The sequence below is a fragment of the Schistocerca serialis genome, chromosome 6 (genome assembly GCF_023864345.2).
Source record: "Schistocerca serialis cubense isolate TAMUIC-IGC-003099 chromosome 6, iqSchSeri2.2, whole genome shotgun sequence".
NCBI lineage: Eukaryota > Metazoa > Arthropoda > Insecta > Orthoptera > Acrididae > Schistocerca > Schistocerca serialis.
In genome coordinates, this window is record NC_064643.1 from 492,203,538 (window position 1) to 492,220,525 (window position 16,988).

Consider the following 16,988-nt stretch of genomic DNA (forward strand, 5'->3'; position numbering starts at 1 on the left):
TCTGTACACTTGTTATAATACCTCGCGCGTTCATGTATCACTGCGCGAGTGTGATCCGCGAGGAGAAAAGGTTCTGCGTTAGCAGCAATCTCATTGGCTGCGTTACATATTAATACGCGGATCGGCGGAAGCAGAATTTGGTCCGTCTTTATGGCAGCGCCATCTCGTAGCTCGGAGACGGACGAGCGCTGTGCCTGTGTTGTTGTGCTTAGTGGGGCGCGCTCTAGTGGGAAATTTGTGTACGCGCTGACTACGCGGAACTATGTACACAACAGCACCCCAGGAGGAACTCAGGTCTCACAAGGTTAGATTAACTACAACGTGTAAATTAGCATTCAAGCAGTCATTCTTCTATCGCTACATTCTTGAATGGAACGTTAAGTAGCCGTAATAACTGGTACAGTGGGAAGTACCCTCTGCTATGCACTTCCCAGTGTTATGGGTGCGAATGCAGAGAAGATAAGGAGATGCAGGTGCTGACCTGGGCGCCGGCGGCGGCGGGGGTTCCCCGGAGACGTCCTCCTGCGAGGAGTCGAGGTCGTGGCTCTCGGTGCGCTCCCGCAGCAGCGGCGGCGTCACGGCAGCCAGCACCGGCACGATGGTCGTCGCCTCGTCGCAGGAGGCCACGTTGCGCGACGTGACAAAGAGGCGCGCGCGGTGGTTCAGCAGGCACAGGTTGTCGCTGTGGCGCCGCCACGGCTCCGGCACCACCGGCGCCGCCAGGCTGTCGCGGTGACCCAGGCCTGCCACAGTGTGCGCACGTCGTCACAGGCCCACTGACTAGTCTTTGTTGACTAGGATAATACAGTTTACTTTTTTTATTTGGCAGTGTTGCTCTTAAGCAACATCAAATTTACATTGGGCTTATGGGACAACAAACACTCCTCAGTGCCTTTTACTGGCATGGTTGCCTCCAGGCAACGTTCCTTTACACACTGCGAATGCCAGTTGTTGTAATAGTTCAAGGTTTTCCACACAAGATGGCAGTTTGAGCAGTGGTGTTACTGAGATCTCCTCGTGTGAGCAACAGGGGTGTCTTATTTTGATTCTGAAAGAGTGGATTTCAATAAATTGGCAGTAATCTTAGCAGATTTTCTTCAAGAAATACCCAGAGGTGAGTTTACAGCAGAAATATTTCAACCTGATATTGTTTTGAATTACGTAAATAGTATAAAACTTTTGTGTTGCCTGTGAGCAACATTGCCCATAGTTGGGACATGTGCCATTAGTATATTACATATGTTTACGGCGTGACAGAGTAGACAATTTTATGTTCAGGGGCTTTTTAGCTGCGGATTCTAGAATATTTTATGGAATTAAAAAGCGAGAGGAATAGTAGTTCCACCAGAAAACCCGGCTTTGTCTGATCTAAGTGAATCTGAAGACTCTGAACTCTAAGTTTTGGCAGACTGTAGTGATGATGATCCAGACTATATTCCAGAGCGTCAGTCTCAGTTCCATAACCTAGTTATGCCAGAAACTGATTCAGGAAGTGAAATCTCGGAAGCTCAGTGAATCCTTCTAGTGCAAGTGCCAGTCAAGTGAAAAAGAAAATTACAAAAGCAGTCACTTACTTGTGGGTAATGGAAGATATAACTGCTAGGGCAGAAAGTCTCTCTCTCCTGTGTTTTATGATGAAGGCAATACACCACTGGGTTATTTCAGAAGATTCTTTGATTCAGAACTAATTGACAAAATTGTTCAGGAAACGAACTTATACTCTATGCAACGAACTACCACGTCAGTAAACACGAATATAAATGAAATGGAACAATTTTTCGGTGTTCTCATATACATGGGTCTTGTTTCTATGCTTTTGTACACTGACTATTGGTCTCAGTCAATGAATTGTGAAAAAATCACCAACATTTTCAGTTTGAAGCACTTTCAGAAACTCCACCGATACTTGCATTTTACGAACAATGAGAATGCTGTGAACTCTTCTGACAGACTTTTCAAAATAAGACCTATTCTTGAGTCAATTGTAAAGAACTGCCGTGAGCAGAAACAAGAGTCGGAATTTTCTATAGATGAGATGATGGTTCCATATAAAGGTACAAGAGCAGGTAATTTGCGCCAACATAATCAAAACAAGCCACACAAGCGGGGTTTTAAGATTTTTGTTCGTGCTGGTGTGTCTCGAGTTGTCTATGATTTTCTTCCCTATACTGGCAAGGGGATAATAACTGATCTTGCTGATGACGAGAAAGTATTTGGAACTGGAGGACAAGTTGTGGTTACACTTTGCAAAAGTATTTCAAGAGATATTTCTCCCAGAGTTTAGTTTGACAATTTATTTTGCAGCCTTGAACTTATACTTTAAAAAAATGTGGTCTACTGCTGGCAATGTTTCTTGTAAGCAACATTTCATAATTTTCATAACTTTCGTCAAAAATTTCTAAAACTGACTGAACTGTATTTCTTTAAGCACAATAAATAAATATAAGCATTGAAAAAATTTTTTGGTTTTATTTTCACCATTTGCCAAATAAAGTGTTAAAAGGAAGAGTGCTATATTATTATAGGAGATACTACAGGTGGAAGCTAGTACAAATAATTGTTGAGATATGGGCCATTTTAACACGTTATTATACAGAGCGATTGGGCAACGGCCTTGCCGCAGTGAATACACCAGTTCCCGTGAGGTCACCGAAGTTAAGCGCTGTCGGGCGTGGTCGGCACTTGGATGGGTGACCATCCAGGCCGCCATGTGCTGTTGCCATTTTTCGGGGTGCACGCAGCCTCGTGATGCCAATTGAGGAGCTACTCGACCGATTAGTAGCGGCTTCGGACAAGGTTACCATCATAACGACCGAGAGAGTGGTGTGCTGACTCGCGTCCCTCCTATCCGCATCCTCAACTGAGGATGACACGGCGGTCAAATGGTCCCGGTAGGCCACTCGTGGCCTGAAGACGGAGTGCTTATACAGAGCGATTAAAAAAAAGTTACAAATTGACATGGCATATCGGGAATACTACAAGGATCAATAATCACATAGAAACTTGGGGTCGCAAACGCCACGAGAGGTCAGTCACCTGCGGACTGGCATCGTCGGAGACAGTTTATTTAGGAGACCCGTGGTCTAGGGGTAGCGTCTTTGATTCATAATCAAAAGCGTCTTCGGTCCCGGGTTCGATCCCCGCCACTGCCTAAATTTTGATAAATAATCAGCATTGGCGGCCGAAGACTTCCGGCATAAGAAGTCAGCCTTATTCTGCCAACGGCCTTGTCAAAGAGGGGGGAGGAGCGGATAGAGGTTCAGGGCACTCTCTTGTCCTAGGGATGGGAAATTGCCCCTAAAGGCGGAATAATCAGCAACGATTAACGACATGAGGACGCAGAAGGCAATGGAAACCACTGCATTAAAGACACGTAACGTGTATCCACAGGACATGGGGCCTGTATTTGAAGAAGTGTCATGATGATCTCTCCATTGGCAAAAGATTCCGGAATAGTCCCCCATTCGGATCTTCGGGAGGGGACTGCAAAGGGGGAGGTTAGCATCAGAAAAAGATTGAATAATCAACGAAAGGATAACGTTCTACGATTCGGGGCGTGGAATGTCAGAACCTTGAACGTGGTAGGGAAACTAGAAAATCTGAAAAGGGAAATGCAAGGGCTCAATCTAGATATAGTAGGGGTCAGTGAAGTGAAGTGGAAGGAAGGCAAGGATTTCTGGTCAGATGAGTATCGGGTAATATCAACAGCAGCAGAAAATGGTATAACAGGTGTAGGATTCGTTATGAATAGGAAGGTAGGGCAGAGGATTTGTTACTGTGAACAGTTCAGTGACCGGGTTGTTCTAATCAGAATCGACAGCAGACCAACACCGACAACGATAGTTCAGGTATACATGCCGACGTCGCAAGTTGAAAATGAACAGATAGAGAAACTGTATGAAGATATTGAAAGGGTAATGCAGTATGTAAAGGGGGACGAAAATCTAATAGTCATGGGCGACTGGAATGCTGTTGTAGGGGAAGGAGTAGAAGAAAAGGTTACAGGAGAATATGGGCTTGGAACAAGGAATGAAAGAGGAGAAAGACTAATTGAGTTCTGTAACAAGTTTCAGCTAGTAATAGCGAATACCCTGTTCAAGAATCACAAGAGGAGGAGGTATACTTGGAAAAGACTGGGAGATACGGGAAGATTTCAATTAGATTACATCATGGTCAGACAGAGATTCCGAAATCAGATACTGGATTGTAAGGCGTACCAAGGAGCAGATATAGACTCAGATCACAATATAGTAGTGATGAAGAGTAGGCTGAAGTTCAAGACATTAGTCAGGAAGAATCAATACGCAAAGAAGTGGGATACGGAAATACTAAGGAATGACGAGATACGTTTGAAGTTCTCTAACGCAATAGATACAGCAATAAGGAATAGCGCAGTAGGCAGTACAGTTGAAGAGGAATGGACATCTCTAAAAAGGGCCATGACAGAAGTTGGGAAGGAAAACATAGGTACAAAGAAGGTAGCAGCGAAGAAACCATGGGTAACAGAAGAAATACTTCAGTTGATTGATGAAAGGAGGAAGTACAAACATGTTCCGGGAAAATCAGGAATACAGAAATACAAGTCGCTGAGGAATGAAATAAATAGGAAGCACAGGGAAGCTAAGACGAAATGGCTGCAGGAAAAATGTGAAGACATCGAAAAAGATATGATTGTCGGATGGACAGACTCAGCATACAGGAAAGTCAAAACAACCTTTGGTGACATTAAAAGCAACGGTGGTAACATTAAGAGTGCAACGGGAATTCCACTGTTAAATGCAGAGAAGAGAGCAGATAGGTGGAAAGAATACATTGAAAGCCTCTATGAGGGTGAAGATTTGTCTGATGTGATAGAAGAAGAAGCAGGAGTCGATTTAGAAGAGACAGGGGATCCAGTATTAGAATCGGAATTTAAAAGAGCTTTGGAGGACTTACGGTCAAATAAGTCAGAAGGAATAGATAACATTACATCAGAATTTCTAAAATCATTGAGGGAAGTGGCAACAAAACGACTATTCACGTTGGTGTGTAGAATATATGAGTCTGGCGACATACCATATGACTTTCGGAAAAGCATCATCCACACAATTCCGAAGACGGCAAGAGCTGACAAGTGCGAGAATTATCGCACAATCAGCTTAACAGCTCATGCATCGAAGCTGCTTACAAGAATAATATACAGAAGAATGGAAAAGAAAATTGAGAATGCGCTAGGTGACGATCAGTTTGGCTTTAGGAAAAGTAAAGGTACGAGAGAGGCAATTCTGACGTTACGGCTAATAGTGGAAGCTAGGCTAAAGAAAAATGAAGACACTTTCATAGGATTTGTCGACCTGGAAAAAGCGTTCGACAATATAAAATGGTGCAAGCTGTTCGAGATTCTGAAAAAAGTAGGAGTAAGCTATAGGGAGAGACGGGTCATATACAATATGTTCAACAACCAAGAGGGAATAATAAGAGTGGACGATCAAAAACGAAGTGCTCGTATTAAGAAGGGTGTAAGACAAGGCTGTAGCTTTTCGCCTCTACTCTTCAATCTGTACATCGAGGAAGCAATGATGGAAATAAAAGAAAGGTTCAGGAGTGGAATTAAAATACAAGGTGAAAGGATATCAATGATACGAGTCGCTGATGACATTGCTATCCTGAGTGAAAGTGAAGAAGAATTAAATGATCTGCTGAACGGAATGAACGGTCTCATGAGTACACAGTATGGTTTGAGAGTAAATCGGAGAAAGACGAAGGTAATGAGAAGTAGTAGAAATGAGAACAGCGAGAAACTTAACATCAGGATTGATGGTCACGAAGTCAATGAAGTTAAGGAATTCTGCTACCTAGGCAGTAAAATAACCAATGACGGACGGGGCAAGGAGGACATCAAAAGCAGACTCTCTATGGCAAAAAAGGCATTTCTGGCCAAGAGAAGTCTACTAATATCAAATATCGGCCTTAATTTGAGGAAGAAATTTCTGAGGATGTACATCTGGTGTACAGCATTGTACGGTAGTGAAACATGGACTGTGGGAAAACCGGAACAGAAGAGAATCGAAGCATTTGAGATGTGGTGCTATAGACTAATGTTGAAAATTAGGTGGACTGATAAGGTAAGGAATGAGGAGGTTCTACGCAAAATCGGAGAGGAAAGGAATATGTGGAAAACACTGATAAGGAGAAGGGACAGGATAATAGGACATCTGCTAAGACATGAGGGAATGACTTCCATGGTACTAGAGGGAGCTGTAGAGGGCAAAAACTGTAGAGGAAGACAGAGATTGGAATACGTCAAGCAAATAATTGAGGACGTAGGTTGCAAGTGCTACTCTGAGATGAAGAGGTTAGCACAGGAAAGGAATTCGTGGCGGGCCGCATCAAACCAGTCAGTAGACTGATGACAAAATAAATAAATAAAAATAAAATAAAAAAAAAGCATTCTCCCGGACTTGATGGTCGAATATATCTTGTATTTCTTATACGTTTTTATTAGGTCGCTCTCTTGTCTGTCAGTCTGTTGTGCAAAAATTTTGCAGTTGATTTTAAAATGACTTCCCAATGAGCTAGTGACTTAAAATTTTAAACAGAGTTCAGAACAGGATGACAATGCAGTATTAACTCGCTCTCTGTGCAGTAAGAGTGGGGGGTGGGAGTGAAGAAGGTTCGTAACGCCTGACATCTCAGTACGTGAGTCGATGGGCATGGCTGAGCACAGAGAGTAGAGAAGGAGAAAGGGATGGAGTGAGGGGGAGGAGGAGATGTGGGCAATTCATGTGACATTTGCATACACAGACGAAGATATGGGTAGATAGCTAGTACATTTGCACAAATAAATAATTAAGTAAAAAATATAATCTCATTAAAATGTTTAAAATCAACTGAGAAAATTCACACATGCAAGACTAAAATCCACACATAATTACTTAAATACAAATAAATTTGTAATATAACGCATGCTTGGATTGAACTAAATGTACAACCGTACAAAATAAATTTTCTTACCTCTTTAGATTCCTAAACCTTTACAGATAGTCATGAAAATCTGTGCTTGTGAATTCTTAATAACTATGCCAAAACCTGTAGTATTATTAATGATAAAAGTGAGGTGTATGCAATGTATATTATACTAGTGGGAGGTGAACAATGCATGCATCAATCGTGTAATATATGTTTCTCGTTGTAAACCTTCAGGTACTGTAATAGCTGTTAAAAACTCTCAGGCACAAATTATCAGGACTATCAGAATGGTGTTAGAAATCTGCATGCAGGTACGAAAAATTATTTGATATTTATAGTCGGATATAAAAACGTGTTATTTTAAAAATATATTTTTATTTAAGTAATTGTGAGTGGTCAGTATACAGTGGCTTCAGGCAAATTTCGGGATGATCCCTTTGAAAGGGCACGGCCGATTTCCTTCCCCAACTTTCCGTAATCTGAGGTTGTGCTCCGTCTCTAATGACCTCGTTGTCGAAGGGACGTTAAACACTAATCATCTCCTCCTCCTCCTCCTCCTCCTCCTCCTCCTCCTCCGCCTATTGCAGCCCAGTGCAAACATCTTGAGGTAGTTGCTCTGCAGCAATGAGCCCTAGCTGCATGTATGCATTGCATCTTGAACCAGCTGTAGTCAGCGCACCTTGAGTTGTGCCACCAGGATGCGCGCTGTTTGCGGGATATGTACCTTTAGCCGTGCTGTCAAAACGCATCTAGATGAAATGTGCGCATCTTGATATGTACTGCCGCTGTGCACACCTCCAAGTATGTTGTCACGTCACAGTGCGGGCCCATTCAAGTATGTATACACTTCGCGGTGCCTTCAGGACATGCGCTAACAATAGTGTCCACAGCTTGAGCCATGCTGTCACGATATGCACTATGTACACTGTGTGCATCTTGAGCTATGCTGTATCTGCAACGTACGATCGCTGAGCTGTAATGTAGCGACAAGCAGCAGCTGTGGGTCACGCACCTTGAGCCGTGCTGTCGCGGCGCGTGCTCGAGACGCTGTCCCGGTGGCCGAGCCTGCGCTGACTCGTCGTGCTGTCGCGCCGCCCCAGCGCTGGGCTGCCGGCGCTGCCGCTGCTGTCTCGCCGCGACAGCCCCATGCTGTCCCGCCGCGCCGACAGACTGCCGCGGTGCTCCGGGCTGCCGAACGGCGACGGTACCACGACGTCGCTGTCGCGCCGGCTCACTGGCGCAGCAGCTGCAGCCGCGACGGCCACGCGGTGTTCAGGGCTGCCACCTGTAAGCGCAGACAGTCCTCGCTCATTCTCCCTGGCGCGTTTCGCCTTACATACTGACATACAAATAAAATGCCAACAACTGAGTCCCAGACTTCAGCGGTGTGCCGTCAATAACAGGCCGTAATTAAGCATTACTTCAAACGAAAGCTTTGTGTCAAAAAAATTATATCGTGGGCTCGACAAAATAAAGACTTCTTTTTAATAATCCTTTTTTGTTTCACACAGTGAAGTTGTACGCTGATTAGGCCCTGGGCTTATATTTGGGAGCATCTGCGTTCAGTTGCCTGTCGAAACGCCAACATTTGCGATTCCCCTGGTTTCCCCAATTTCTGTCACGTGTGGAGGCTATGGTGTACACTCCTTGAGCTGTACCGTCACCACAAACGATAGTAACACTTTCCTGGCGCCCTAGCATTCTGCGATGACTCATCATCCTGCATGTGTGCCACAAGTCTGGAATTACAAGTGCTTTCCTTTAAAATTCACACACAATCTGATTCCCACTCCCTCCCATACTGCACTGATTTTCACTGACATAATATTAAACACTGACCTTCCTTTCCTTTTTTTAAATTTGGTAATGGACGAAACTGACAGACAGTATCACCTGAGTTTTAACTAATATGCCTAGAAATTGTAAAGACCTACAACTATTACCAGTCAGAAGTAGAACATGGGAAGTTCTCCGGTTGTGGTAGCATCCCTGTCAGTATCTATATGAGATTAATTAACAGCCCAAGGTTCATTAACCTTAGTCGACGATGTCGAAAGAGTAAAAGCTCAAATTTACCGAAATAATATTCATAGATCTACTGTGGATCAAAAGGAATCAGTTAGATACTATTTGCAGAGTGAACATCAATACCGAGACTGTAGGTAGATCTAAGGACTGAAACATGGGTGGTCAGGGAAACACACTGTCTTCTATTTGAACTGGCCATACTGAAGAATTTGATGGACATAGGAAGCCTTATAAAATGCATTTGTTGTTGACGAATTTCAAGGCACAAGCTATTATGACAAAAATGTACAGTGTTCAGTTAACAGTGAATTCCAGTGCTGTAGGATCTGAGCCATCCTTTCCTGAGATGGCTCTGTAGACCTTTTAAAAACACAAGATATCGTCTGTCTGAAGCCAGGGACGCCTGTAGCTAGAGTTGACTTAAAACCACTTTCCAATTCAACCCTTTAAACTCACTCGAGGCTAATTTCCTGTAAAGCTTCCTTCGAGAGTTGGGTTTTACAGTTCTTTGAATTACAGTTAAGTCATGGCATCGCGAGAGTTAATTCCTAAAAAAATTCACTGGTCGACTGAATTAAATCGTTCCCCCAGCATCCAGTGATTTTGTCTATGTCTATTTCTTATTTCAGAAGATTCTTAAGTATTGACAGTGCACACCTGTATCTGGTTCCCAAAAATCAATTAAATCACTTCAGTTAAGTTCTAATCATAATAACTGGTCGTTCAGCGTGTAGCTCAAGCTGTAAAATATAAATCTCTTTGATTCGTTTGCTTTTTAACATGCGTCTGTATCGTGTGTTTAGGAACGATTGGACAGTAATGATTTATGTAAGTGTCGATACTGTTGTGTAGATACTTATGGCATTGGCATTCATACCAAGAGTTCGATAACTTCATAGCATCGTAACAATTATCTGTATAGCAGTATTCGGAGTACCCACAGTCACTGCTACTTTAATGAACACTGAACTGTATGCAGTATCTATATAGAAAACACAACTACAGTAATAAAAACTAACACTCAGCAAGGCAAAGTGGTTACCCAGCTACTGCGTGAAATAACTTGGTCACATGATGAGAACGAGAAAGGTGCGATAGTGCTGACAGAGGAGGCGACTGAAGGTACAAAAGAATGTTAACACACAAAAGTTAAAGTAAGTCAGTGGTGTTCAAATTATAGAAAGATGGACAAAGCAGAGTAAGAGAAATATAAATATATATATACACTCCTGGAAATGGAAAAAAGAACACATTGACACCGGAGTGTCAGACCCACCATACTTGCTCTGGACACTGCGAGAGGGCTGTACAAGCAATGATCACACAGCGGACACACCAGGAACCGCGGCGTTAGCCGTCGAATGGCGCTAGCTGCGCAGCATTTGTGCATCGCCGCCGTCAGTGTCAGCCAGTTTGCCGTGGCATACAGAGCTCGATCGCAGTCTTTAACACTGGTAGCATGCCGCGACAGTGTGGACGTGAACCGTATGCGCAGTTGACGGACTTTGAGCGAGGGCGTATAGTGGGCATGCGGGAGGCCGGGTGGACGTACCGCCGAATTGCTCAACACGTGGGGCGTGAGGTCTCCACAGTACATCGATGTTGTCGCCAGTGGTCGGCGGAAGGTGCACGTGCCCGTCGACCTGGGACCGGACCGCAGCGACGCACGGATGCACGCCAAGACCGTAGGATCCTACGCAGTGCCGTAGGGGACCGCACCGCCACTTCCCAGCAAATTAGGGACACTGTTGCTCCTGGGGTTTCGGCGAGGACCATTCGCAACCGTCTCCATGAAGCTGGGCTACGGTCCCGCACACCGTTAGGCTGTCTTACGCTCACGCCCCAACATCGTGCAGCCCGCCTCCAGTGGTGTCGCGACAGGCGTGAATGGAGGGACGAATGGAGACGTGTCGTCTTCAGCGATGAGAGTCGCTTCTGCCTTGGTGCCAATGATGGTCGTATGCGTGTTTGGCGCCGTGCAGGTGAGCGCCACAATCAGGACTGCATACGACCGAGGCACACAGGGCCAACACCCGGCATCATGGTGTGGGGAGCGATCTCCTACACTGGCCGTACACCACTGGTGATCGTCGAGGGGACACTGAATAGTGCATGGTACATCCAAACCGTCATCGAACCCATCGTTCTACCATTCCTAGACCGGCAAGGGAACTTGCTGTTCCAACAGGACAATGCACGTCCTCATGTATCCCGTGCCACCCAACGTGCTCTAGAAGGTGTAAGTCAACTACCCTGGCCAGCAAGATCTCCGGATCTGTCCCCCATTGAGCATGTTTGGGACTGGATGAAGCGTCGTCTCACGCGGTCTGCACGTCCAGCACGAACGCTGGTCCAACTGAGGCGCCAGGTGGAAATGGAATGGCAAGCCGTTCCACAGGACTACATCCAGCATCTCTACGATCGTCTCCATGGGAGAATAGCAGCCTGCATTGCTGCGAAAGGTGGATATACACTGTACTAGTGCCAACATTGTGCATGCTCTGTTGCCTGTGTCTATGTGCCTGTGGTTCTGTCAGTGTGATCATGTGATGTATCTGATCCCAGGAATGTGTCAATAAAGTTTCCCCTTCCTGGGACAATGAATTCATGGTGTTCTTATTTCAATTTCCAGGAGTGTATATATATATATATATATATATATATATATATATATATATATATATATATATATATTTCTTTGACGATATAGATAAATGTGTTATTAGACAGTAATATCTGCAATATTATGAACAATACAAAGAAATATCATCTTTGTAAAAACTTCGCAGGTTTTGTCGCACAGAACTGGAATTCATGCTAGCAAAGAAACCTTGAGAAAAAAATACTGTTCCATCTATAGAATTTGATATTAAAATATGTCAGAATGAACACATCATTCTGTGCGGAAGAAAATGAGCATGCTACATTACATTTTCACAAAAAATGAAGCAAAATGTGGGCAGAAGTTTATTTAGAGGAACCTAGGATTAATACAGACTACACTGTGAATAAATGTTGCGAAGTGACAGTGTATGAAGAGTACTGCCAATAAAAAAAAAGGCCGGGCAACGATTCATTGTTGTGAAAGCTGAGTTTCGGTTTGTGTTCACTTCTCTTCTGTGGATACAATTTAAAAAAAAAGTCAGACTATGGTGTATAAACGGAGAGAAAAAGAATTAAAATTCGTATAGAGACGGAAAGCCGAACTTTTGGCATTAATTAAAGAGCATCAACCGTCTTCTGCTCATTCCACTGACAAAATTTACGAAGAAAATGGTTCCCTTCCTATTTGCTCCGTACAATCTGGACCTAAATTCCTATAGAACTTGCCTGGAATCCTGCAAATTTAAGGATACTGTCAGTGAAGCGCCGTGAGCAGCCAATGTGACCTATACCATACGTTTTGTTTCTGTTCAAGCTCTAGTTGGGCACTTCATTCAGTGGCATGTACAGACGTGTAGCGTTTGGCTGCACTACACTTGTAAGAACAGGCCCGGATCTAGGGAGCAACGAAACGGGGTATCTGCCGCGGACGGTAATTTAAGGGGCCCCAAATTCATATTCTTGAAGGAAAAAACCTGTTTCACAAAGCACCTAGCATCAAGCGCACGTTGATCTATCGATTATTCATATGATTTTGAACATTTTTGAACACATTCTATGTTGATTTCAGAACGAATCATAAGTTGATTTTTGTATGCGAGTATAGCGTACGTTATGCATCTGCCAAGGGAGTCCCCGTCGCATCTAGAAACAAAAAAAAGTTTCCCGCAGACAAAAAGGGGGGGGGGGAGGCGGCTTTGCGAGCTGAGACGGATAAATTCCAACGAGTAAATGCCAATAGCTGTTTGTTTACGTGGTTGATTGGGTGTGCGAATGATCAGCTTTGTTATAATTATTAGCGAAATCCGTAAATTCAGACTACCGGAATGAATAAACGACGAACAGGAATAAACGGTAAGAAAGATTAATATATAATCTTCTCTGTGTATCCAAGAAAATGAAATTTTGACAGAAATTTTTGCCATATCGCTACACCACTAAGAGCCTGGTGTACAGTCCCTGGTTAGCAGCCGCTGAAGTTCTATTCTCGGAATAGCGCGGAAAACGCTTCGTATGAACACATAATAATGCCTAACCGGAGAATAAATACGAGATAACTACAATGGTGATTGTGACAAGTTTAGTGAACTTAACGGAGAATAAGTTTTGAGAATGGTTGGTTGACTGACTGATTTAGGGGAGCGGACTAGACAGCAAGGTAATCAGTCCCATCGGATTAGGGAAGGGTGGGGAAGGAAGTCGGCCGTGTCCTTTCAAAGGAACCATCCCGGCATTTGACTGATGCGATTTAGGGAAATCACTGGAGACCTAAACCAGGATGGTTGGACGCGGGTTTGAACCATCGTCCTCTCGAATGCGAGTCCAGTGTGCTAACCACTATGCCACCTCGCTCGGTGTTTTGAGAATGGCAGAAACAGTTACAGAATTAATGATAACAAGGCTGTCTATTAGAACGAGGAAGGACATGACACAAATTATATGGAAGAATAAGACGATTACATATTTATATATGAATTTCGTGCTACTAGTTTTCGATCTCGTGCTTGAGAAACTGGAGCGTGTGAATGAAATTTGAAACTATTTCCTAACATAATGCCCAATAGGCATTTGATATTGGTACTTCGTGAATTATATGCTATCGTATTATTAATGTATGAGCTAGATAAAAATGGCCATTTTACAACTGTTGCAATATTAGAAAGGCCAATTTCATTTTATCTAGCAGACAGTGACAAAATAGACGTAATCAAATCGAGAAACCACACCTGTCATGGGTAATATTTGTATTAACAGCTTTTTCAATGTCAGACAACGACTTTTAGAATTTTATGTAGCAAAACGTGTAACGAATTTTGATGAGGTAATAGATTCTTTCGCAGAAAGGAAAGAATGCCTTGTGAAGCTATAGCAAGATTAGAGGGGGAAAAAATTGAAGAAATATGTACTGTCTTGCTTGTCTCTTGTCTTTACTGGTTTTTTGTTTCCTATATCTAATTTTATGCCACACAAAGGAGAAAGTTATTAGCTAATACGCAATAAAGAGTGCAAATTTTCTGAAGAGTGTTTATTCTCCTGCTTACAAATAATCTCAGTCAGTATGAATGGTGCGTTTTTTTAAAGGGCGGTGAAACAGGCCAAATGGGAGCAGGAGAGGTGCCGCAAGACATTTCAATTTCCACTGTCCTGAATATAGGTTTGATGGTTTCTATTACAAAATACACACGTCCCAATTCCGCAGAGCGAAATACAGCGAGGTGCGATAGAAGAGTGTTGTGTGAATAGGTGTGGGACTTTGACACACTTAAGACCAAATAAAATGTCTTATATTTCCTCGAACGTATATGTTTTAGGTACCAAATTCTTCAGAAAGATATGCGCTACAAAATGAACATATTTTTGAAAAATTAATTTTTAAAAATGTTTTACGTCCCGTCTCAAACGATCGACGGGGGCGGGGCCTGGTGGTAATGGTTCAAAAATGGTTCAAATGGCTCTGAGCACTATGGGACGCAACTGCTAAGGTCATTAGTCCCCTAGAACTTAGAACTAGTTAAACCTAACTGACCTAAGGACATCACAAACATCCATGCCCGAGGCAGGATTCGAACCTGCGACCGTAGCGGTCTCGCGGTTCCAGACTGCAGCGCCTTTAACCGCACGGCCACTTCGGCCGGCTCTGGTGGTAATAGTGCTACTGCTCTTCGCGCATTAAAGGAATACGAAGAGGCCCTCTTCCTGCACTGGGATTGAAGAACATAAACCGAAATTCGAATCAACTGACGATTTGGGAGTTGCTTCTGGGAAAGGCCGACTGCGCCACAAATAGATGAGGAAGTTACTGTTTTCAGGGCTGAGAATACTGAACAGATTGTGCACAAACTGTGTCACAACAGCTGATCATTCCATATTCGAAAAGTGCTGATAACAATTAAGAAATGGTATCTCTAGTTCGGTTCAGGCTGTCATGGATGCAGATGGTTGTCATATCTAACCAAAAGATAGCGAAAGTTGTACTTAGTGATTCGACCAATATTGTCCAGGGACGTAAGTCTTACTGGTGAGAAATCACGTACGGTGTTCCCCAAGGCTCAGTGTTAGGTCCACTATTATTCGTCATAGCTGTAAAGGAATCTCCGTCTTATATACGATGAGCAGAATTACTTCTTTTGGCAGATGACACTAGTATTGGATCGACCCACCCAAGCATACAATTAGAAACAGAAGTAATGGTAAACAAAGTTCTTAAAAGTATAGTTGCCTGGTATTCTGCGAATGATATCACTCTAAATTTTAAAAAAGACTCAGCACATTCAGTTCTGAACATCTAGAGGTACTACACCAGTAATGAGTGCAGCACATGCTGAGAAAATAACTGATAGGGTGGAAAATTCAAAATTCTTAGGTGTTCATTGCGATGAGAATTTAATATTAAATAGCACATTTTGGATCCCTTAAACAAATTATTTCAGCCACATTTGTTCTTAGGATCATTGCAAATCTTGGGGAGAGGCAAAGCAGTAGGTAAACAAATTTTGCTTGTTTTCATTCAGTAATGTTCTGGGATAACTCATCTGTAAAAAAGAGTCTTCGTTGCTCAAAAATGTGCCGTAAGAATAATATATGGTACTCATCCACTAACATCTTGTAGACATCTGTTCAAGGAGTTGAGCATTCTGACTACTGCGTCACAATATATTTATTCCCTCATGAAGTTTGTTGTAAATAATCCAATACAGTTCAAATGGAGTAATGCTGTACACAATTACAGTACCAGAATGAAAAATGAAATTGATTACCTCAACATTAAGGTTGACTTTAGCACAAAAAGAGGCGCTGAAACCAAAATTTTTGATGCTTTACCCAGTGATATAAAATGTCTGACAGACAGGAAAGTAAAATTTAAAAACAAATTGAGAAAGTTTCTCCTGGACAACTTCTATTCCGTTGAAGAATTTCTGTTATTGTAATGCGAAAAGGTGGTTGGAAGGTAGTACTAACTCACTTATGTACATCGTCTTTCCATTCTTCTTTAAAAATATAATTAAAAAATGTGTAGAAATTTTCAGATTGTAACGTTATGTACAAATTAATTTGCAATGTGAACGTAAAATGACGCGTTCGAAATTACGATTTATCTTTGTACAGAGTCTGTAGTGAGGTTCCGTCCTCCTACGAGGAGAGAACCCTGCGTACTCCAGTGTGTATTTCCCAGTGTAACTCCAGTAGTGCCACAGACTGTCTGGCTGTACTCACCAGGTGCCCTGTGGTATTCAGAGTGCGCCGGGCTGATGCGCCCGCTGGGACAAGGACTGGCGGCGCGAGGGGGCGGGCTAGGTGGCTGCCCGGGGGCGGGTGGGGGCGGCGGGGGCGGCTGCTCGTCGCGCGCCACCACCAGCTCCACCTCCGGCAGGCGTGCGTCCGCCAACAGCGCCCGCGCCTCGGACAGCGTGGCGAGGCCGCGCACCAGCCGCCCGTCCACGTTCACCACCTCGTCGTCCACGCGCAGCCGGCCGTCCCTACACAAAGTGGCGAACGTGCACGCCTCTGTGTCAAGTGAACGCCACTGCCTCAGCTGTCAAACAGCCACTGTACCTCCTGCCATGCTGAGTAAGGTTTATATACAGATATACACATCTTCAGGGAGTGAGTGAAATACCTCACGACTATATTTTACTGCTACATTCCTTGAATCCTCTTTACATCATTGGAAATATTTTACTACAATGAGATGGCAGAAGTCGGGTAATACCGATATGCAGACGGCGGTAGTATCGCGAACACAAGGTGTAAAATCTGTCATTTGTACACAGGTGACTCATGTGAAAAGGTCTCGACTTGAATATGGCCGCAAAACCGGCATTAACAGAATTTGAATGGTAGTTGGAGCTAGATACATGGGACCTTCCATTTCGCAAATCGTTAGGGAATTCAATATTACGAGATCAAAA

The 16,988-nt window shown here is 43.5% G+C and overlaps 1 protein-coding gene and 1 pseudogene across 1 annotated transcript in view; one reads left to right on the forward strand and one right to left on the reverse strand.

Annotated features, from left to right (window-relative positions):
- The window catches only part of LOC126484950 (uncharacterized protein KIAA1522-like), a 488,837-nt gene that overhangs the window by 105,270 nt on the left and 366,579 nt on the right, over positions 1 to 16,988 (reverse strand). The window contains exons 10-13 of the mRNA XM_050108551.1: positions 16,391 to 16,556; positions 10,202 to 10,205; positions 7,961 to 8,233; positions 482 to 743 (exon numbers count right to left, since the gene is read on the reverse strand). Of these exons, the coding sequence (XP_049964508.1) occupies positions 482 to 743; positions 7,961 to 8,233; positions 10,202 to 10,205; positions 16,391 to 16,556 (705 nt within the window). The remainder of the gene's footprint in view (positions 1 to 481; positions 744 to 7,960; positions 8,234 to 10,201; positions 10,206 to 16,390; positions 16,557 to 16,988) is intronic.
- On the forward strand, positions 2,605 to 2,722 carry LOC126485482 (5S ribosomal RNA; annotated as a pseudogene).